The sequence below is a fragment of the Cibotium barometz genome, chromosome 6 (assembly GCF_041138505.1).
Source record: "Cibotium barometz isolate CiBa-2024 chromosome 6, ASM4113850v1, whole genome shotgun sequence".
Lineage (NCBI taxonomy): Eukaryota > Viridiplantae > Streptophyta > Polypodiopsida > Cyatheales > Cibotiaceae > Cibotium > Cibotium barometz.
Genome location: NC_141051.1, coordinates 39,306,425 through 39,330,754, shown reverse-complemented (window position 1 = coordinate 39,330,754; position 24,330 = coordinate 39,306,425). Strand labels below are relative to the sequence as shown.

The following is a 24,330-nucleotide window of genomic DNA, read 5'->3' as shown; positions in this document are numbered from 1 at the left end:
TTATCTCAAGTGTTCTCTTGAAGGTTCTTGTTCTAAGTTAATTACTTTAGTAATTAGTACACAATATGAAGGATTAACAACATAATCCTCACAGTGGTATCAGAGCAAATTTTTTCCTACCCGTGGGTTGTGAAGCCCTCACCCTCTCCGCGGTACTCCCTCATCCACCTCTCCTCTCGGTGTTGTATGGAAGAAGCAGAGCGATGGTGGACTTGGCGTGAATCCTTGCTCAAAGTAATGTAAACAAGAACACAAGGTCTCACACCCATACACACGCATAGTGTGTATAGCAGAGAGGGACCCCTGCTGTATTTCCGGACTACTCTCCCTCCCTGCTAACTGGTGGTGATAAGCGTTCACAAATGGCGGGAATTGCCCCTTCGTTGCTGAATATGGAGCCCCCCCCCCTCTTCGCTTCGTTCGCTGCCAGTTGTCGGCCCGGAGCCCTCACCGCCGATGAGCACCTTCTCTTCGCTTAGTCGCTGCCGGAGCCCTTCAACGCGGCGCAATCCAGTCGGCGGGGCTCTTCGAAGCGGCGCATCGATCCACTCGGCGACGTGCCCATCACCTTTACACCACCAAGAAAACAACCAAAAAAAAAAATTAATCATACATACTGTTGCCACGTGGATCTTTAACAAAAAAAAAAACCAAACAAACCCAACAGGTGTGCATAACCCACCGGGCTTCCACTGGGCGTGCGCTGGGCGTCCATTTGGAATTCGCTGGTGTGAACTGCCACCTTGGGCGATTCGGAAACCACCACTTGCCCCCCCCCCTCGGCTGTCAGGATGCCGCCTTGTTCTTGCTCGCCTCCTCCTCCCCAGCGATTAGGCGCCTTTCTTCCGGGCTGTTCGTGGGTTTTCCTGGCTTTGCCCACACCACATACTCTGTGTGCTCTTGCCCTCTACGTGCATGCTTCATGGACAACTTTCCGGAGGAACCCAACATGCACATCTCTTACCTGAGTTACATCGACGAGATCCCCGAGGCTGTTCTTCCCGAACACAGCCCTCCTCGTGCCCTCACTCCGGAATTAGTGCCACTTCCCGCCGATGCTGGGTGGATTCCAAGTCTTCCGGCCTCTCCTATCCCGGCATCCCCGGCCTCTCAGGTGTACCGCATACATGTCAGCAGCCCGCATGTGACCGAACCCGACACTTGGGCGATTCGGACTATTTTCCTCACCTGCGAGCCACTACATCTTACTCATTTCGAGTATTTTCTGTCACGGTACCCGCAGTTGGCACACTTTCTTCCAGAGTGCAGTGTGGATGGCTTACGCGATATCTCCTCCACACGCCCTCCTGTGACATTTTTGTATAATTTGCAACGGAAATGATAACCAAACTTGGGTAGACAAGAGCAAGTAGACTGCAAAAAATAAACAGCACAAGAAACACAGAGAGATAGGTGTGTAAACTCTTCTCTATACACAAGATCCCGGAAAAAACTGAATGAGAAAGTGGTGGGGGCAAAGGGGCTATATATACATCCCAGAGAGGGCAGACAGCCAGTAGATAAAGTGCCCACAATTGCTGGAAAAAGTCCAACGATTGCATAAATGCAATCAACCAGCACATGAATGCCCACCACTGATGAAATCCAGTCGGCCAGCAGCCCACAACTGATGAACATGCAGTCGGCCAGCACTGTATTGCTCTTGGCACCCTCTGGCAGCCCTCCCACCACTAGGAAAAATGGAAAAAAATAGGGAAAAATACGGGGAGTGTGGAAAAATGATATACAGGGCGGGCACACCCACAACAGAGGCCCTGGTGTATGAATATAGACAGGAGATGACTTCTAACACCCCCTCTCAGCTCCTGGCTGTGAAACCAACCCAAGGGAGCTGGAGTGCCGCCTGAGCATAGCCTGAGGTAGAGACTTCGTGAAGAGGTCCGCCGCATTGTCCTCCGTCGAACAATAAAGTAGCAAGATGTCACCAGCCAAGATCTTCTCACGTACAAAGTGATACAGTATCTCTATATGCTTGGTCCGGGCATGGAAAACCGGGTTCCGAGCAATAGCTATACAACTCTGGTTATCACACTGGATGACTGTGGGCTCCCTCTGTGGAAACCCAATCTCGCCTAGCAGCCTCCGCAGCCATACAACCTCACAAGCAGCACCACAAGCAGCCCGATACTCTGCCTCTGTCGAAGAAAGGGCAATAGTTGGCTGCCCCTTGCTGCTCCAAGAAACTGCTCCTGAGCCGAGGGTAAAACTGTATCCTGAAGTAGATCTCCTCGTGTCTGGATCTCCTCCCCAATCTGAGTCACTCCATCCTTGGAGCTTGACTCCATTCCCTCCTGTGTAAAAGAGTCTCAGATCCTTCGTACTCTGCAGATACCGCAAGATACGCAATCCTGCGTCCCAATGAGACTTCAATGGCGTCTGCATAAAAGAGCTCAACAGCCCCACGGAGAAGCTCAAGTCCAATCTGGTGTTCAGCAACCAGATCAATGAACCAACCAACTTCCGGTACTGCGAGGCATCAACTGGCTCACAAGGATCTGTAACGGTTAACTTTGTGTTCGGGTCCATCGGCGAAGTTATAGGCTTGCAGTTCTCCATCCCAAAGGCCTCAAGCAACTCATGAACATACCGCTGCTGAGAGACGAAAAACCCCCTCTGGGTCTGCCAGATCTCCAATCCCAAGAAGAAGTGGAGTAAGCCTAAGTCGGTCATCTCAAACTCCTTTGACAAGGCAGCCTTCGTCACTCCAATGTGCTCCACATGACCGCCAGTGAGAATGAGATCATCCACATAAAGGATGATGAGTGTGACCATGCCGCGTTCCCGAAAGAGATACAGGTTCGGATCTGCAACCGATCTCTGAAATCCAGTCCGAATAAAGAAGGAATCAATCTTCTGATTCCAAGCCCTGGGAGCCTGCTTAAGACCATACAAGGCCTTACGTAACCTGTAAACCATCCCTTCCGATCCTGGAACAATAAAGCCGGGAGGCTGCTCAACGTACACCTCCTCCTGCAGGTCACCATTAAGGAACGCAGATTTTACATCCATCTGATACACGGGCCACCTCTGAGAAGAAGCAAGGACAAGAACAGTCCGAATCGTGGTCATCCGCGCTGTCGGTGCAAAGGTATCCTCGTAGTCGATGCCTGGCCGCTGAGCACAACCTTTAGCCACAAGCCTGGCTTTGTGTTTGTCCACCGACCCATCAGACGCGTATTTGGTCTTAAAGACCCATTTGACACCAATGACTGACCGCTTCGACCGCCTCAGTACCAACTCCCAAGTGTTGTTCTTCTCAATGGCATCAAGTTCCACCTGCATGGCTTTCCTCCAAGTATCCTGTGAAAGGGCTTCCTTTACGGAAGTGGGCTCTTTGTCCCGCATGATACGAGACATCAAGGCATAGTTCACCTGAAGAAGCTCCGCAGTGTTGCTTTTATCTCGGACTCGATGTGATCTTCGAGGGCCGTCCTCTGTGGTCCACTCGGAGGGTAGCTCCGTGACACCTGACTCCCGAAGGGTGTCTAACAACCACCTAGGTACTCGAACAGATCGTGGAGCCTCCTGTGGTCGCGGGGGCTCAACTCCAGCTGCGGGCTCAACCTCCTGGGATGACTGAGGTGGATCAACTGGAGTAATAGTCTGGGAATCATCATCAGACTCCCCTGGATCTCCAAGAAGTGGCGGCTCCTCGACAGTGGATGCTGGAACATGCTCGTCAAAGACCACATCCTGGCTGACAACAATCTCCTTCCTCTCTGGATCATACAACCTGTATCCCTTGGAAAGAGAGTTATACCCCACAAATACCAGCTTGCGGGACTTGGAGTCAAGCTTCCCTCTCTGCTTCTTCGGAATATGTACATACGCGTCACTCCCAAAGACACGGAAGTGCGAGACATCGGCTTTCCTGCCAAAATATGCCTCAAATGGAGTCATATGGGATACAGAAGTCGTCGAAGAGCGGTTAATGGTATGGACAGCCGTTGCCACAGCCTCACCCTAAAGTGGACGAGGAAGATCACGATGCTCCAGCATGGTCCTCGCCATCTCCACCACAGTCCTGTTCTTACGTTCAACAACTCCATTCTCCGAAGGCGATCCGGTATTGGCCAATTCCCTTTTGATGCCATGATCTGCACAAAACCTGAAAAATACAGTCGAGGAGAATTCACCTCCTTTGTAAGCCCTGAGAGTCTTAACCTGGAATCCAAACTCTTTCTCCACCATCACATGCCAATCCTTGAACCGAGCAAAAGCCTAGTCCTTCTGGGAAAGAAAGTAGACCCACGTGAATCTGGTACAATCATCAAGAAGCAGCATGAAGTAGAGAGATCCTCCCAAGGAGGATGGTATCTGCTGTGGTCCACACAAGTCAGTGTGAATCAACTCCAATGGTTTCGAAGCCCACCTGGAAGCCTGCTTCGGAAAGGATTCCCTGTGCTGCTTACCACGTATGCAAGAACTGCAACGTCCTTGCCTATTACCAACATCTCGCAAGCCAACCACCATCTGGTCCCGGAAGGCGCGCCTCAAAGCATCCACATTTAAGTGGCCAAAACGAAAGTGCCACAAATCTCCGACCTGAGAGCCTGTCAATGAGGAGAGTGCAGAGAGCCTGTAGATGCCATTCTCCACATGGCCTTCCCAAACAACTTTACCTGTCTCACGGTCCCTTAGAGCAACTGAATGCTCCTCAAATTCCACCCGAAAGCCAGTCTTGCATACCTCATGCACTGACAAAAGATGAAAACCCAGAGCAGGGACATAAAGAACACGGGAAGCATGCTTGCCCCCCTTGCCGTCGGGAATAATCTCCATCCGGCCCTCACTATGTATCGGAATAGTGGAGTAATCGCCAATAAAGATACGACCTGACTGCCGTTTCAGATCCAGAAAGAAGTCACGGGATGGAGTCATGTGCCTGGAAGCACCACTGTCGAGAATCCATTCCCGGGTATCCTTCGCGGTGAAGCCAACTGCCTCCTTGCTCGAAGATGATGAAGCATCAGAGTCCACCATCTCTAAGTGCACAAATGCCGGAGTCTTCGCAGCTGAGGCTGAGGAATCAGCACTCTTCCCTGTCCGCTTAGGGCACTTCCTCCAGTAGTGGCCTTTCTCGCCACAATCATTACAAGATCTTTCGGCCTTCAGCTTCTCTCGTTCTGGATCTGGCTTCTTCTCAGAAGACTTCTCCGGTGAAGCCTTCCCTTTGCCCTTGTTGGTATTACGGCCTTTCGACCGTTGGCCAGTTAAGGCCTCCGAACCTCCGCCGTGAGGAGGGTTCGTGAAACGTTCCTCCTGGTCCAAGACCATTGGCACAAGCTCCTCCCAAGTAATGGTGCTGAGCCTGCCACTCGTGATCAACGAGGAATAGAAAGCAGAATACTGACCAGGCAAGTGGGAAAGTAAAGTGATGGCCATATCTTCGGATGATATCTCTTTCCCAGCTTGAAGGACTTCCTGCTGAAGGGCCTGCAGCTTGTTAATGTGTTCCCGCATCGTCGAAGACTTTGCAGGGTTCATAACCCGCATCTGCACTTCCAAGGATATCCGTTTCATGGGTGACACCCTGTTATACAAAGAAGCCAAGTGCTCCCATATGCCTCTCGCCAGCGTCATGTGCTTCACATGGTTGATTACCTGTGGTGGTGTGCAATTGAGGAAAATAAACGACCGGACCCTGGCGTTGACACGATCCCACATGTGTGCCTGTGCCTCTCGGTCCTTCCTCGTCGATAATAACTCCCCTTCCTCAGCTTCCGGCCGTGGCACCCCTATGATAATAAAATCAGCAAGGTCATATGACTCCAGAACCGACTCCATCATGACCTTCCAGATGCCGTAATTGGACCCGTCCAACTGACGATCCACTGGGAACGTGGGGAGAGTTGGAATCTTCACGTGCTTCTCAGCCATCTCTAGTAAATCTGCCATCGTGGAGAGTAACCTGAAAGGGTGGGTGGGTGGGAAAAAAAATCTGAAAACCTGCAAGTGGCTGTCCAGCACCTTTGCCCGCCTTCCTCTTGCACCTTCTCTTCCCGTTCAGCCCGAAACAGTCCACCAATCAGCAACCTGTTGCTCCCCCTCTTGCTCAGAAAACGCCCAAGATCTGTCTAGAGCCTAGGGCTCTGATACCATGTCAGAATATGCAGCGGAAATGATAACCAAACTTGGGTAGACAAGAGCAAGTAGACTGCAGAAAATAATCAGCACAAGAAACACAGAGAGATAGGTGTGTAAACTCTTCTCTATACAAGATCCCGGAAAAAACTGAATGAGAAAGTGGTGGGGGCAAAGGGGCTATATATACATCCTAGAGAGGGTAGTCGGCCAGCAGATAAAGTGCCCACGACTGCTGGAAAAAGTCCCACGACTGCATAAATGCAGTCGGCCAGCACATGAATGCCCACGATTGGTGAAATCTAGTCGGCCAGCAGCCCAGTGGGCCGACGACTGATGAACATACAGTCGGCCAGCACTGTATTGCTCTAGGCACCCTCTGGCAGCCCTCCCACCACTAGGAAAAATGGGAAAAAATATGGAAAAATGCGGGGAGTGTGGAAAAATGATATACAGGGCGGGCACACCCACAACAGAGGCCCTGGTGTATGAATATAGACAGGAGATGACTTCTAACAATTTTTACTGCGAGATCTTCGTCCCCGACTATACTCCATTATCTCCGGTGCCCAGTTCTTTGGCGGAAGCCGACGCAGTAACTTCCGAGGACGATCCCAAAGAAGTGGAAGACCCCGACTTCGTGTACGAGGATCCTGTTACTGCCTCTCCAGCAGTTGTTCCTTCCATTCTACATTTCGGGTGGACCTTTCCTGCTTCACCACAGTACTCGATCTGAGTTCTCCAAATGTCGACTTCGCACGACAACGTGCCACCCGCCGATCCTCAGATGGAGGACTTGCAAAAGGCTTTTTTCGACGGTATGACATCAATGAGATCACAAACGGAAGCCATGCAGCAACGGCACCAACATCAGCGCGAGGGATCCATGAAGTCACAGCGAGCGCATCGTTCGCGTTCTCCACAATCATCATCATCATCCTCGGTGGGCCAGCAGGACGATCCCTTAACTCCTCCCGATCCGACTGCCGAGGTAGACAATGTTGAACTTAAACTTTTATATAAATTAATGACCACAGCACAAACACGAAAGATGGACATCAAGTTACCTGAGCCCTACAATGGCCGCCGCGATAAGCGGTTAATCGATCACTGGCTCTGCAAGATGGAGATTTATTTCTCAAATACTGAATTGCCCGAAAACAAAAAGGTGGCATTGGCCAATACCCTCTTGAAAGATACCGCCTTTCTTTGGTGGCGACGCAGGATTGCAGATGGCAAGTTTACTCCAACGTGGGATAAATTCCGGCGTGCTCTTCGCAAGGCTTTTGAGCCTGCAAATGCGAACTTTCATGCCAGGTCTTCTCTCTGCCGCCTGAGTTAAACTGGCTCCGTGGCCGCGTACATCTCAGAGTTTCAAAAACTGGCTCTGGAGATAGAGACACTCAGCCCCTCTGACCAGCTTCACAGCTTCATTGACGGGCTTGAACCCACAATCCAAGACGAAGTCCATAAGTATAATCCTGCCACCCTGGATGAAGCAATCTCGTATGTCGAGCGCATTAGTGATTACCGGCGTCCTCCCAGGAACTTTTCCTCCGGCGCCCGTTCCTCTCAGCGGAATCAACCCAATGGGACTAGCCAACCCCAACGTCCTAATTCTGGACAACCCAACTCTCGGTGACCATATTCTGGACAACAGTCCTTCCGGCCGCACTTTTCCGACCGCATCAAATGCAGGATCCTCTCAGACCGAATCCTCTGGCAGCAGCAGAAACCGAGATCGGTCTCGACAGGACCGTCGCAACAATGATCGGCGCAACTTCAAGTGAGAAACCTCTTCAAGACAGCAAACCTCTTCATCAACTGCCACTTCATCCGAACCTAGTCGCCCAAGCCTCTGCACAATTTGTTCTGGCGATCATCGGTGGTATGAATGTCCTCAGCGTCCTAAACCCTCCAACACTCGGCGCAATTCTCAGGTGGACAGTTGCCACCATGCTGATCATGACCCGCCTCCTGTGAAAGACAAGAACAAACAGCTGGCTTGTTTTGTTCGTGTTTCTGAGTTCATCAGTACCCTGATGCTTAATGGCCAAAGTACCAACCCTGTTCCGGTGAATCTTTCCAAGCAGGTCCTTAGTCTTCTTGGCTTCATTGGCGACCATCCCATCAATGTGCTGGTGGACAGTGGCTGTTCCACTAATTTTGTGGGCACCTCTTTGGTTCACAAGCTTCGCCTACAGACCCGACATTTTGTGGATGCTTTTCAAGTGGAGCTTGCTGATGGTTCCTTCCTTAATTGTAACCAAAAGGTGCAACAGCTCCAGTTCCAGATTCAAGATTACCAAGATCACCTTAATTTTTCAGTGATGCCGTTGTCACATTATGACATGATATTGGGACAATCTTGGCTGTATCGATATGATCCGGTGATCAGCTTTCGTTCCCATTCAATCCAATTATATCATGATGGTCGAGAGCTGGAACTTCATGGCCTTTTCAGTGCCAAACCCATCACCGTTGTTTCTGCCCTGCAAGTCAAACGCCTTGTCCGCAAACGTGACTGTACAACATCCCTGGTCATGTTACGGGAGATTGAAGCAAAAACCAGTGAGCAATCTCAAGCCTCGCCATCAACAACTGCTTACTTGGAGCAACCCTTCTTCAGGCCTTTTCAGGATTTGTTTCCGAATGATCTTCCGACGACATTGCCTCCTCGTCGTCCTATGGATCACCCGATTGATCTTATCCCAGGTCAACCTCCTCCAACCCGAGCTCCATACCGTGTTTCTTACTCTGAATCTCAGGAGATACAAAAGCAATTACAGGAGTTGCTCGCCAAAGGTCACATCCGTCCCAGCAAGTCTCTTCGGAGCCCCGGTTTTGCTTGTCAAAAAGAAGGATGGATCAATGCGGCTTTGCATTGATTACCGTGCTCTCAACAAGCTGACAATCAAGAACAAATTTCCTTTGCCTCGCATCGATGAGTTGCTCGACCAACTGCTTGGTGCTAAGGTGTTTTCCAAGATTAATTTGAAGTCCGGCTATCATCAAATTCGTATCCGTAATGGTGATGAATACAAGACAGCCTTTCGGACAAAATACGGCCATTATGAATTCTTGGTCATACCTTTTGGGTTAACCAATGCCCCGGCCACTTTCATGACCCTGATGAATGAAATTTTTGGGCCGTACTTGGACAAGTTCGTGATCGTTTATCTTGATGATATTCTGGTTTTTAGCCGATCTATGGTCGATCACAAAGAGCATTTACAGATAGTCTTTGAAGTACTACGCAACAATGTGCTGTACATCAACAAAAAGAAGAGCGAATTTTTCAAAAACCATGTGGAATATCTTGGTCACATCATTTCTGCTAATGGGATTGCAGTAGATCCTAAGAAGATTCAGGCAATTGTGGATTGGCCTTTGCCTCTCACCATTTCAGATGTTCGATCTTTCTTGGGACTTGCTAACTTTTATCACAACAAGGTGCATAGATTTTCGGAAATTGCTGCCCCTTTGACAGAATTGACAAAGCTGGACAAACTTCAATGGTCTTCGGAAGCTGAGCAATCCTTCAATGATCTCAAGCATGCCCTAACGACAACCCCGGTCTTGGCCATTGCAGATCCCACCCAGCCCTTTAATGTAATGACAGATGCCTCAGATCGTGGTTCTGGTGGAGTTTTGGTGCAGAAAGATCGTGTCATTGCTTTTGATAGCAGAAAGTTTTCAGCCATTCAAAGCAGGTATCCTGTGTATGATAAGGAGTTTTTGGCAATCGTGCATGCTTATCGAACATGGAGACATTATCTTCTTGGAGCAGATTCAGTTGTACGCACAGATCATCAATCTCTGACGTACATTTTCACTCAGCCTGTTATGAACTCTCGACAAGGCAGATGGGTTGAATTCTTGGCGAATTTCCACATGATTATTCAGTATGTTCTTGGTCTTCAGAATGTGGTTACAGATGCTTTAAGCCGCATGCCTCGAGCCATTAATTTTGCCATCACAAATGTGCAAATGGAAATCCCTGCTTGTTTCAAAAATGAATATTTGACGGATAGAGATTTTGGAGATGCATTCCGTGCTCTCAAATCTTCTAATCCCAGTCCTGCAGAAATGAACATGTTTGCAGCCTACATTATCATGGATGAGTTGCTGTTCTTTTCTGACCGCCTTTGTGTGCCTCACAATACTTCATTGCGGAAGATTCTTATTCAAGAACATCATGAAGTCCCTTATGCTGCTCACCCTGGTATCAACAAGACATATCGGCTTTTGTCTGCTACATATTTCTGGCCTCAGATGCAACAAGATGTTATCAAATTTGTCAAAGCTTGTCATTCATGTCAAACAATGAAAGCCTCTCGACAACTTCCTCAAGGGTTACTTCAACCGTTGCCACTTCCCAATGAGAGATGGGAAAGTATCAGTATGGATTTTATCACCACCTTGCCTCGTTCATCCAAAGGCAATGCTCAAATTCTTGTGGTGGTTGATCGATTTTTCAAAATGGCGCATTTCATTCCTTGCAAGAAAGCTGCTTCAGCCCCAGATGTGACGTCATTGTTCGTGCAACATGTCTTCAAATTGCATGGTTTGCCAAAGACCATCATCTCTGATAGAGATCCAAAGTTCACTCGACATTTTTGAACGTCTTTGTTCAAATCTCTTGGCACAAATTTGTTATTCAGTTCAGCCTATCATCCTCAAACAGATGGACAGACTGAAAGAGTCAATCAGATTTTGGAAGAAATGATTCGACATTACATTCAATTCCATCTGGCATCATGGGAAGATTATTTACCACTCGTGAAATTTGCTTATAATAATTCCCATCATTCAGCAATTGGATTAACTCCATTTCAAGCAGCATATGGGCATACTCCTATTGTGCCTACAAACTTTGTTTTACAACACAAAGTGGCGTTGGCAGATCAGTTGGTTCAGGAGATGCAAGATGTGCTTGTACAAGTTCGAGATAAATTGGTCCATGTGCAACAAAAATATCAAAAACAGGCCAACAAGCATCGTCGACATGCAGAATTTCAAGGAGGACATTTGGTTTTGTTATATGTGGCACCTCATCGCTACAAAACAGTGAAGTCAGTTTTTCCAAAGTTGCGACCTCGCTTCTATGGGCCTTTCAAGATTCTTAAGAAAAATTCAGTTGTCAGTTACAAGTTGGAACTTCCACCTTCATGGGGAAAGATTCATCCGACTTTTCACATTTCTTGGCTCAAACAGTATGTTCAAGGAGATTCACCTATTCCAGACTTATCTTCATATGTACCAGAAATTGAAGATGACCATATTCTTGTTCCAGAAGTAATACTTGACGTACGACAAAAGGAAACAAGAAGAAAGTTGACTACAGAATTTCTTGTGAAGTGGATGGACTTGGATGAGTCTGATTCCACTTGGCAAACAAATGAAGAAATGCAAAAGTACCCTAACCTTCTTCAGGAGTTCTTTGACAAACGGATGTCTATCATTTGACACATGGGTTTTATTTTAAATGGGAGGGAATGTCACGATTGTGACGTATTTATGTATCAGATTCTCTCTTCATTGCTGATTCCTGTTGCAGATGCAAAGAGTAACCAGCCAAAGGGAACCCGTACCCTCGACTGGTTGCGACTCTTCGCCAAAGGATGTACCTCTTCATCGAATAGCCACATCCCTTCAACGAATGGTTGTATCCCTTGATGAATGGTTGTGCCTCTACATCGAATAGACACATCCCTTAGCCTAAAGATGTACCCTTTCGTCTAAGGTCATGTCCTTTCGTCAAAGGACATGCCTCTTCAAATGTGTCTCTTCATCTCTTATATAAGAGACCTATTGTACTCAGTTTAATGACAACAAGTCAATTCAATCTTATCTCAAGTGTTCTCTTGAAGGTTCTTGTTCTAAGTTAATTACTTAAGTAGTAATTAGTACACAATATGAAGGATTAACAACATAATCCTCACAGCAGAGGGCAGCGCGGGCAAGGAGCAGGAGGCGGCGGGGGACTGAAGAGAAGGCAGAGGAGGAGGCACGGGTAGTAGCATGGACAGAGGAGGCGGTGGGGGCAGAGGCGAGGGCAGAGGAGGCGGTGGGGGCAGAGGCGAGGACAAAGGAGAAGACGGGGCAGAAACGAGGCGGGGGGCCAAAGGCGAAGGCAGAGGAGGCAGTAGGGGCAACAGCGCGGGCAGAGGTGAGGACAGAGGAGTTTGATAATGAATATTTGGCACCTTGGTTCTTGATGATTGCACAATGTAGAGAAGATAATAGTGCAAGAGAGCGAAAAAAAACAAAGACAATTGTCCCAAGCAAGAGACACAAGCAGTCTCATAAGTGAGGGAGCAAAAGATATACTAGGCAAGATACAAGAATGAGAGACCAGCCCACCTATTTAAATAGGTGGGGAATGCTGGCCAACTCGACATCAGTAGCTGGCCGACTGGGAAAAATCCCAGAAAAATATGTAAAATAGGGGTGGCCAGCCCACAATCAAGGGCCATGCAAAAGGGACCAAAAGGACACCAGAAATGGGCAGAAACAGGGGATGAATGTGCTAACACCCCCTCTTAGCACCAGATGCTGAACAAACTTCGAGAAGCCAAAGATGAGGAGCCAAGGAAGCCTGAGAAACCGGCTTGGTGAACAAATTTGCAGCATTCTCCGCTGAAGGACAATACTCCAAACACAAATCTCCAGCAAGAACCCGATACAGTATCTACGATAGGCTGAATTTTCTTCATGCATTCAACGATTGTTTTGCTGATGCATTGCCAGGTGAATTACCTCCCCAAAGGCCCGAGGATCATCGCATAGATCTTGTGCCAGGTAGTTCTCCACCTAACAAACCCGCATACCGTGTGAGTGCCGCACAAGAAGAGATCATGAAGCAGGTAAATGAGCTTTTAGAGAGAGGTTTGGTTCAGCCTAGTTCCTCACCTTATTGCTCTCCTGTGCTTCTTGTTCAAAAGAAAGACGGGTCATTCCGCATGTGTGTGGACTATAGAGCTTTAAATAAGCTTACCATCAAGAATAGATTCCCAATTCCGCATATTGATGACATTTTGGATAAGCTTGATGGTTCGGCTTGTTTCAGCCGTCTTGATTTGAAGAGTGGTTATCACCAAATACGAGTGGTGCCACAAGATGTCCATAAAACCGCATTCAGGATGCCTTTTGGTCTCACCAATGCTCCTACCACGTTTAATCGTATGATGGATAGGATATTCCGACCCCATCGCAAATTCACAAGTGTATTCTTTGATGGCATCTTGGTTTTCTCCAAGAATGAGCAAGAACATAGAACTCATTTGGTCACAGTGCTCGAAGAGTTGCGGAAGCATAAACTTTTCATTAATGCCAAGAAAAGTGAGTTTTTCCTTTCCGAGATACATTATTTGGGTCACATTGTATCCAAGGATGGAGTTACAATGGATCCTGCAAAGATAGAAACCATTCGGAATTGGCCAGAATTGCAAAACGTACATCAAGTACGTAGTTTTCTGAGAATATGTTCATATTAGAGGCGTTTCATAAGGCATTTTGCTATGATAGCCACCCCTCTACATGATCTCACAAAGAAGAAAACCACTTTCAAATGGACTCCAAAAGAACAAGATGCCTTCTTGCAGCTCAAGCATGCTATCATATGTGGACCCGTATTAATTATTCCTGACTTGCAAAGGTCATTCGTAGTAGAATCTGATGCTTGTGGCGATTCTCTAGGGGTTGTCCTAAATCAAGAAAGGCATGCAGTTGCATATGAGAGCCATCGTTTGCATGATGCTAAGCTTCATATGGATATCTATGAGAAAGAGCTCTTGGCTGTAATTCATGCCTTAAAGATATGGAAACATTATCTTCTTGGGACTGAATTTGTAGTCAAGACAGATCGTCAAAGCTTGAGATACTTTCTATCTCAAACAGAGCTTTCAGAGAAGCAGATGAGAATGGCAAACTTTCTTTCCATGTTTCATTTTCAGATTGTGCATACTCCGGAAAAGAAATGTGGTGGCAGATGCATTATCCAGGAGACCTTATGTGGCTGCAGTTTCAGTGGCCTCTCATGGGGACTTATCTGCTATGCGACATTTGTATCATTTGGATGCTGATTCTTGCCATATATGGATTGATTTGATGGCACATGCCTCTTATATTATCAACGAGGGTTATCTTATGAAGGATAACTGCCTATGTGTGGTGAAGGATTTGCGTCCAAAGGTTATGGAGGAATATCACGCTCCACCTTATGCTAGTCATAGAGGTATCATGCCCACTACACGCATGATTGAGAGAGATTTCTTTTGGCCAAGCATGCGTAAAGACATTGAGGCATATGTACGTGCATGTATTACTTGCCAAACCTAGATCCCAGGCCCAGCATGGGAATGATGCTATTTGGACCATTGTGGACAGTCTTAGCAAGCAAGCTCATTTCTTTCCCGTCAAGAAAACCATTAAAGTTGATCATATGGTAAAGCTTTTTCTTGCTAATATTTTCAAACACCATGGTATGCCTAAATCCATTGTTGGGGATAGAGATCCCAGGACTACGAGCCTCTTTTGGAGGGCTTTATTTGATAACATGGGCACTAAACTTGAGTTTTCATCAGCTTATCATCCCCAAACGGATGGCCAAAGTGAAGCTGGAAATTCAACCGTGTTGGATTTGTTGAAATGTTATGTGGCAGATCAAAAGACTGCATGGGAGAAGTATCTTCCACTTGTTGAGTTTCCTACAACAATACGATCATGCCTCCACGGGAAAAGCCCCGTTTGAGATTATTTATGGCAGAGTGGTATTGCCACCCATCCTTCGTACAAAGGATGAGATTTTTGCAGCTCATGAATATGTTCGTGACTTGGATGTAGCTTTTGCTCAGGTACGGACAGCCATTACAAGATCACAAGATAAGCATAAAATGGCTGCTAACAAGCATAGAAGGGACATGCAAGTCAAAGAAGGTGATTGGGTTTTGCTGAAATTTGAGAAGACTAGGCTTCGGAAGAGGCCAGGACGAGAAGGATCATATCCTAACCTTTCTCCTCGCTATCATGGACCCTTCAAGGTGATTCAAAAGATCAATGAAGTGTCATACAGGCTTGCTTTACCTAGTCATTGGAAGATTCACAATGCATTTCATGTGAGTCTTTTCCGGAAATATGTCGGGCCACATCCTGACGAGCCTGTCACAGAAGATCCGCCAGAGATTGATGAGCTTGAGGAGATCCTCCAGCCTGAACAGATTTTCTTTCACAAGGACCGAAAGCTACCTGCAGAAAAGCTTTCCATGAGATACCTTATGAAGTTCAAGAATTATTTGCCCATTGATGCAAAGTGGGTAAATGAGGATTATTTTGTTGACTATCCACAGTTGTTGCAGGCATATCTTGAGGCTTTTCAGTTGAGGACAACACTTTAGAAGCCCGGGGCGGTGTCACCAATTGGCCGACCATTTGGTCCATCTCCAGATTTGTGTCTCGTTCACTTGAGGCAAGGCCAGAGTCTCATGTGAAGGGGCCAATATTTTTGCATAACATGGACGGGAGCCAGACTAGTGCCACCCGTGTGTTAGCAGGGCAGTGTCGTATGGACGGGAGCCAGACTGGTGCCACCCGTGTATGACCTGGACTGTGTTCTATCCATGGGATTGTCACACCATGGAAGAGCCAGTATTTGTGTCGTGTCTTGCCTATGGGACTGTCACTCCATAGGGAGTCTCGTGCCTGGATCTGTGTCTTACCTATGGGACTGTCACTCCATAGGAAGACCAGGATTTATGTTTCTCTGTCATGCCATCATTGTGCCCGACAGATGTTTTGTACTTGTTCCATGAACGGGAGATATGTCCATGATACTATTTGCGCATGCATTCATGTTTTGCATGTTTAGAACTGTTTTCGCATGACTTGTATTCTTGTGTTTGCCTGTTTGACGTGCCACTTACTGAGCGGAGACGCCTGCCACTGAGTCGTGAAGTTTGCTGTCTTCTGACGAGTTTTGTTGCGTGTGAACAGGTGGTAAGTGTATTGCACTTGTTTACTTTATAGCATTCTTTTTAACCTTTGTTTTTGCGGCTGTTCTCTCTCTACACAAGCAGATGCCCTCTTCCACAAGCGGCTGCACTCAACCCTCCAGGCGACTGCGTACTCTTCCCTCTTTCCAGTAGGCTACTACGCCCTGGTGTCCATCTCTAGTAGCTGCACCTAGATGCATCAGGTAATTGTCTTCCACTAGCGGGCTACAGGTAAGTGGATTGAGATTTAAGTAAAGGACTTTGATGTAAATCTGATAAAGGTTACTCTCTACTGCTAACACCCGTTCGATGCCGGGTAGTCCAAGCTTCTGGAGAACCACGGTCCATGGGTGCCGGGATCGGGAGAGCCAGGCGTTAGTAAGGGAGCGCCTGTTTATGCGTGGTCCTGGAACACCAGTGGGGCGCTCTCCGCAGATTCCAGTGAAGGCACAGGACCGTAGAGACTAAACTACACAAGTGGATTGCTCTCCTTCAAACGTCTACTTCGAGTCTCTTGTTTGGTACTGTATTCATCTCAGTTGTACATGGACATCATCTGGTTCTTTGAACCCATGGAGCATTGTATCTTTTAAATACTCCCAATAATATATCATTATCACTTTGGCCTCATAGGCCCATCGGGTCTTTAGTAGACGCTTAACATGTCTTTCTTTCTTTCTGTCTCTCTCTCCCCGCATGACACGCTCCGCTCCGTGGAATGGGCTGAACGGGAAGCTGAACCACATGATGGCCAGAATGTAGACGGGAAGAATGATGAGGAATCCATCAAAGAGGGCTTGAAAATGGAACCTGAGCAGTTCAAGAAGGAGAATGCTACATTGTGCCCAGATCTTGATGAGGCGAAATCAGAGATTCAAAACAAGCAGGCAAGGCTCCAGAAGGAATTAGAGGCCACAAGGGAGGAAGCTGGGGAGACCTTTGATAAGGCAATTTCTATGAGCAAGAGAGCATCTCCAAGTGGCCCTTGAGTCGCTTTGGATGAGCCACCTTAGTCTTTGCAGAAAAGGAAAGGGCATAACCGATAAAAGATTTCTGCCATTTTGTACCACTGAAATAACAGTGGCATGTATGCTTCTTTTCTCTAAGAAGAGGACACTCCATTTGGTTTAAACCTAGCTGTCTAAACTTGTTTGCAAGATTCCCTTCTATGTGCGATTTGCATTGGTATGAGGTCCTTGTAGATGATGGTGGCTTTCGAAATTGAAACTCCCCCTCCCCAATACACAGAGACAAAGACGAGCATTTCATAATCAAATGCAGTTCTCAAGCAGGTCTTAAGTAGAGAAGTCTAGGCCTTCTCCTACTGGAGTGGTCACACAGACTGATGCCAGGGCCGCACTCCTGATGGGACACATAGACTTGCAACGTCTGCCCTAAAATAGTGGTATGGAAGGAAAGCAATTGTAACTGTCTAAGAAGTAGGTGATGGATCACAGAATCGGGACCGAATGCAACTAAGGCTAGATTACAACAATGCCTGGACAACAACCTCTGATGGCCCACCATTAAAAGGCCAGAAAAATATAACCATGTCTGACAGCCTGCCATCATAAGGCCACAAAAGCATATCCGCATCACATGACATGCATTTTGAAACAGACACCCAGGGCAGTTGGTTTACTGCAATAAAAGCCAAATAAAATAAGAGTTTGATGGCTTTATTGTGAGACAATTACCGTATGAAACACTGCTCTTTGCATTTGATTTACAGTAGCCACAGGAGCTTGCATACAAACCCTGGTCCTCAACTACGCTAGGCTCTCCCCTCTCCTTGTCTCTCTTTGCCATGTCCTGCTTGGTGCGTGAGTTCTACTACCTGAAAAGGCAGCATAAGGAAAAAATGCTTAGCAGTTGAAAGAAAAAACCGTCTGAAAAATAAAGCCTGATCAAAGAACCTTCTGAAACAATCCCATCTAGCGAGTGGCAAGTGGAATACATGCTGCTGCAGGCAGGTCCCCACCACCTGAGGGGGTGCCAGCCTCTAGCTCAATTTTTGTGCCCCCACATGAAGAAAATATTTTTCAAAAGCAGGCCTGGGTATTGTGGTTAGCCTGTTTGTGTTGAAACCCACACATCGCAAGTTTTTTTTTCCCAAGAAAGAGATCCTTCTATTAGTTAAAAATAAGCAGCTTGAGGGCTAAACATATATGCTCATAACCATCATAAGAGGCAAAAACAAAAGTAGGGAGGGGAGGTTCCCTCCATGGCTGGCCGCTCTCGCAGGGTAACTACCTCATACAAGGGGGAAGGGTGGGGGAGAAGGGGGGCGCCAAACCGGCAGCCTGTAATGCCAAGTAATCATGCCGGCCTGATCAGTGAGAAAGGGACCCATGCACCATGTCCGCAGGAAGGCCTCTCGCCATCTACGCTTGTGATCCGACCCGCCCTAAAGCTTCCCCCACTGACCATGGAGTGCATGAATGACGTCAGTCCAAATGGAGTGGATGGACTCAGCTGGAAGTGTGAGTACCCTCGATGGCCTCATTGCAACGGGTCCGCCATATATGCCAAGCACCTATGCTGCTGATGATCTCCCATCTCGGACTAGTGACTGGAGACCAAGCCTCTGCCGACCTGTCAGGGGTATGAACTGTATCAATCCTACAATGAGGGAGTCAGAGGGCCTGCCCATCTCTTACCTCCTCATATAGGAGAGCGGGGCCGGCCTCAAAAACCCCGGCTATTGCCCCCTAGATGATAGTACGTGGGTGGACCGCACCGTCATGTATAGACAAAGGATCCTCTGCCAGACTTCTTGTGCTTTGGGACAGTCCCAAAGGCAATGCCACTGCAACTAGGGTGGTTGCATCGCACACACTGTGCCGGTCGTCCTTCGATGGCCAACCGAGTGCCAACAGTGAGACTGCGGTGGGCTAGCTGCCAGAGGAAGAGTGTGACCTTCCTCGGCTGATAGCTGTCCCACAAATGCTTCCAAACATCTTCAAGGAAGCAAGAGGAGGTGCCCTAGGAAGGCCCCGTGGTATACCGCTGCCAGGGTGCCATCTATCTCATGAATCTGGATCATGTGACCCATCCTCGCCAGGTAACGAAAAAAGGGGGTGGTAGGGCTCTCTAGGCTGAAGAGGTCCTACCACTTGCACTCGCCTAGATCCCACTGTGTAAGTCTGTACAGCCATAGAAAAAACGCAGAGAGTAGAAGCTCTGTACCTTGTATTCGCTGTTGATCTGCGCAAACGTAGAGCCAACACACCAGAGCAGTGAAAGTGATGCGAGTGTACTTGGCTCGGCAACGATGGAGATGCGAGTGTCCTAGAGGATCAAGAGAAAGTAAAGGATAAAAAAGAAAATATTAGGGTATATATTAATATAGTACCATTAGTAATATTAATATTAGTAATATTAATATTACTAATAGTACTATATTACTAATATATTAATATAATGGTAATATTAGTAATATATATTAGTTCTAAGATCTTTAATAGGAATTATCAATAATAATGATAATGATATCAAATATTAAGGGCAGCTTGCATTTAATAGGAGCTATTTGCTTTAGTAGACAAATTGGCCATGACCTCATGTAATGATTATGTGAATATGTCCACGACCTCATGGGATGATTATGTGAATATGGCCATGACCTCTCTATCACAACCACCTTGCAGAACTTTTACATGTAATAAATGCACTTGGTAAATATGGCCACGACCTCTCTTTCACAATCACCTTACATAACTTTTTTTGGCTCAATAACCTCAAATAGCATTGTTTCTATAGTGCTCTTATTGCAAGAAAAAGGAAAAAGTGCACCAACCCATAGGAAAGCCACGTGCAGTGAAAGCCCACTACATATACAACCGCCAGCAGAAAAAGAAAGCGCACCTTCATTCGTATTCTACCTTCATTTAAAAGCCTCCACTTATATTTTCACTCTGTGAAAGACAACTTGTTGGATGACCAAAACCTTCTACTGCTTCAAATTCCAAAAGATCTACAAGAGAAAGTAAGGAGCACACCAGCCCAAAAAGGAAGCCATGTGTAGTGAAAAGCCACTACATTAAAAGAAAGTGCAAGTGCATCTTCATCCGCACCCGCCAATAGGAAAAGAACGCGTACTTTCATTCGCATGCTACCTTGATCTGAAAGCCTCCACCTTTTTAACTTAAGCTTACAAAAATAAAACTGTGGTTTATTGAGGGAAGGAAACCGTAAAACCTGAGAGCCAATTTATTTTAAAGAAAACCCAAATCCTAAAAAAGCTTACTTGCTTGCTGTGATTGGAACTTTGATTTGCGATGGCAACGGAGGGCATCTAACCCTAGGCCACTGTGCTGAAAACGTGAATCCTGCCAACAAAAAGGTAGAAACCTAAAACCAACAGAAAGGGACATGAAAGCGAAGGGAGACATTACCTTAGCAAGAAATTGGGCGAAGGGAAATGAAAAATTCATACTTGAATCGCCAGCGAAACTTAAGGTCTCACTAAGGTTTTCAAGTTTTTTTTTGCGAATATTGGTGTATTTAGAAGGTTGGTGCTTAAACACTAATTTTGATATTGGCTTTTTTTTGGGGTGTTTTAATAGAGGCCTGTTTTTTGCTCTTTGAAATAATCGTTCAAGCCAAAAAGTAACTGATCCTTAAACTAATTGACTTTGAAATGATATTAGTATTGATATTTGATAATATATTTATGAAATGAATTAATTTGATTCTGGTTTTGATATATTGACATTGATATTGAAATGATAAATTTCTATAAATGTTGAGATAAGCTACATCATCCTTTTAATCTAATTATTGTATGATTTGTTCAAAGGATTGAACATCATTTTTTGGACCATTGCTACCGCCTTCTCTAATTGGACAGCCATGTTTGTGGCTCCTATGCTGCCACAAGTTGTCAAGCTAACAAGAAACATGGCAATATTCATGGAGACATCTCAAGTTACAATTGTTCAAAACACTTCAATGCTTCCTCACCACACAAGTGTTTTTCGTATCCTTTAATCAATGAGGCACTATCTCAAAGTAGAAAAGTTGTCTATAAATTTTTGTGCTTTTGCAAGCAAGACACATGTAGCATATTTGTTGAACATGGTATTACTAATATCACTTTTAACACCCCTTTCAGTTAATCTCCATGTGTATTTCTTGGCCTTTTTCCTCGCCTCCATGCTACCACAAGCTTTCAAGTTACTAACAAATGTCACAACATTCAGGTGGACACACCCTTGAGTTGCACATGCCCAAACATTTAGTGCTTCCTCATAATGCTCATGTTTACCACATCTTGTGATTAGTGTGGATGATGTCTCAACCTAAAAAGCTTGTCAAACACACTTCTCATATTATAGCAAGAAATTTTTCCAACAAATTTTTTCTTTCACTCTTAGCATGTATTTCTTGACACTTGTTGGTGGCTCCTAGCTACCACAATCTTTTCTTTCAGTCTTACTTGTTTGTGGCTCCTAGCTACCGCAACCGAGGACCTCCCGGTCCCAAGACAAACATCTCACCACTTGAGCTACCACCTCATTGGCTGAATATTCGTTATCTTAAGTATAATCATATCTGTAACTGTCTGCTTGTTACATGACCGCTGGAGGTGCTGCGTTTTTTGCTCTACACGCTGTAGGTGTAGCAGATGGACCTCTCCTTGCATTAATGGCTGAATGTTGCCTAAATGCCGAGAGATGGCTGTGGGCTATTTGGACAGTAGGCGTCTCATGAAGAGGTACATGGAGCAACACATAGCTTCAAATGTAGCATAGACTCAGAAAAATGCAAAGCTTCATATGGAGAAAAAAACACAGCATAGCATGAGAAAAACCAAGCCATGACTATGGTAGATGGAGGATAGCCATGGTGGGTGTGTGTGTGTGAGAGAGAGAGAGAATTATATTTATGTCTTACAAAAGGCCCGATGGGCCTATGAGACAAAAGATGATTACAAGTATCCATGGAATATCATTGTCGTGGAAAACTGAAACTGAAACTGGAAACCTAGTAACTGAAACTGGAAACCTAGTAACTGAAGCTAAATGCACAGAACAAATGGGGGAGCATGCTATAAAGTATACAAGAAAGATCATAATGCACTCTATCCCAAATCTATGGAGGGGAGGGGCCCATGGAGAAGAGCCATCATCAGAGGGTGGCCGCAAGATCTGAAATAGCAAAGAGAGGCTGAGAAGAAGAGGCCTCCATCATGTGTCGGTGATGTGTAAGGATCACATCGATCTGGGCCTGATGGACTGGTGGTGGTTGTGGTCTAGGGGGCTGAGGTCATCTTGCAACTCGGAGCATTGTGGCTCGTGGTAGAGTGACCCCTATGCTCCTGGATATTGTCCTGGTTTGATGAAGTGCTGGATTTGCTGGTGGAGTAGGTACAACATGCTGGGACTGGAAGAAGTTGGTGAACCTGAGCTGGGTTGAACTAGATCGTGTGAGGTCTGTGCTCTAAGGAGGCTCTCTGTGTGTCGTAGCTCCAGCAAGAACAAGCCCAGGCATCTCTAGTATGGATAATCCATGATATGGCTAATAGGATTGAACCCCTCTCTAAAAAGGCAATGGTGCCTCCCTCTGATCTCATAGTAGATTGAGCATCGGCATACATAATGCTCCTTGGACTCCACCTCTTTGCTGCGTAATCTACGAATCCTCCCTTTGTATCCTGGTTGCTCTTCTGGCCTTGATCTCTAGGGTATGGGGTGAAACTCGAAGCTGGCCAATGGCAATCCTCATGGTGTGAGCATAGTCACAGGGGACGGAAGGGATAGAAGCTTGGGACACCGTCTCAGGACACGTCAGAAACGGGGATGGTAGGGGACGGTCGGACGTCCCCCTGGAGGCGTCCCTCACAAGGGACGGGGGACGGGGATGGCTGCTGCTGTAGGATAGGGAATGCTGTGGGGAACGAAATTGTGGGGGGATGGCAGGGAGCCGTTGTGCCCTGCAAAACGGCTGTTTTTTTGCCTGTTTCTAGCCGATTATGGCTGTTTAGGTGGCCCTTTTGCGGACGCCTTGGCCTTTGAGGCTTGAGGCCTTGGCCCTTACCTCTCTCTTGCCTTGGCCTTTAGGCTTTGAGGCTTGGCCCTTGTCTCTCTCTCTCTTGCCTATCTAATATCTATATAAGATTAAGGCTACAAGTATTTTTTGAGTGCCATTCCCTCCCCCGTCCCCGTTCCCTACTTATGGCCGTCCCCCGTCCCGTCCCTGTCCCCCGTTACCGTCCCCCGTCCCTTGTGACTATGGGTGTGAGACATAAAGATGTCCATGTAGCTTGGTCTCTGTATGAACCCATCCTTAGTGAGCCTAAGGAAATGATCCCGATGATACTGCATCTTGATGGGCAAGGGCCGCACCGGGGCAATCCAAGTGTCCCTAATGTGTGCCTGAAGAAAATCATATCAGAGCACCCAGTTACGGTCCACATGGAAAAGCCTGAGGTATGGTGGGTCTGGGTCATACTGGTAAGGAGGGAGCTGGTCAATCTGAAGCCCATGTGCCGTAAACCATGGGATAACAGAACCATACCAAGGTGAGTGTGTGCCTCTTGTAGCAATCGCTTGTGAAGACTCCAGGGCTAGGCGAGGGAGTCGTGTGCGGACCATCTCTCACGCTCCTTATATAGGTAACTATCTGAAAGAGTGCCTCTATAACCATGGTGGATGCAGCAAACTCCGCTCGAATGATATGATGTGGGACAGATGGTTTGCTGCTGCGAATCATCCATGATAGCATGAGGATCAAAGGCCGCCAGTGTGTCGAGGATAATCCCTGTAGTGCTGCATATCCTCTGGTTAATCTATCCTGGGAGGCCTGCTGCATGGAGAAACGTCCCCCTGTACCGGTGAAGGTAACCCCAAGGTAGACATAAGAACTAGTCACCTCCACTCTACTGCCATCACTGTATCTTTCTCACTTTGCAGGAAGTGTGAAAGACCATCACCTTGGTTTTCCCAAGGTTAATTGAGAGCCCTTGCTGTTGTGTACAAAAGTCCTGTAGTGCATCCATATGATGTGTAGTCCGGCATAAGGATGTAAAACATCAACTTTTCCACACAACTCGATGTTTTGTATCAAAGTTGATGCAAAATATCAACTCTACCATAAAACTTAATATTTTGCATAAAGTTTTGGATGCTCCGGAGAAAAAAGTTAGAGGATTGGAGGTCGATTTTCTCAAACGACCTGTTTTATTGATTCCGTTTATGTTGGCATGCTCAGATGACCTATTCCACAAAAC

General features: G+C 46.6%; 1 protein-coding gene across 2 annotated transcripts in view; it reads right to left on the bottom strand.

The window, feature by feature from the left end:
* LOC147637727 (arginyl-tRNA--protein transferase 2-like) overlaps nucleotides 1–19,726 on the bottom strand; it is a 39,169-nt gene extending 19,443 nt beyond the window's left edge. For both annotated transcript variants that reach the window (XM_086799561.1, XM_086799560.1), the window contains exons 1-2: nucleotides 19,287–19,726; nucleotides 17,795–17,934 (exon numbers count right to left, since the gene is read on the bottom strand). In XM_086799561.1, coding sequence (XP_086655687.1) covers nucleotides 17,795–17,906 — 112 coding nt within the window. In that variant the 5' untranslated portion in view covers nucleotides 17,907–17,934; nucleotides 19,287–19,726. The remainder of the gene's footprint in view (nucleotides 1–17,794; nucleotides 17,935–19,286) is intronic.
* Between the last annotated feature and the right edge of the window lie 4,604 nt (nucleotides 19,727–24,330).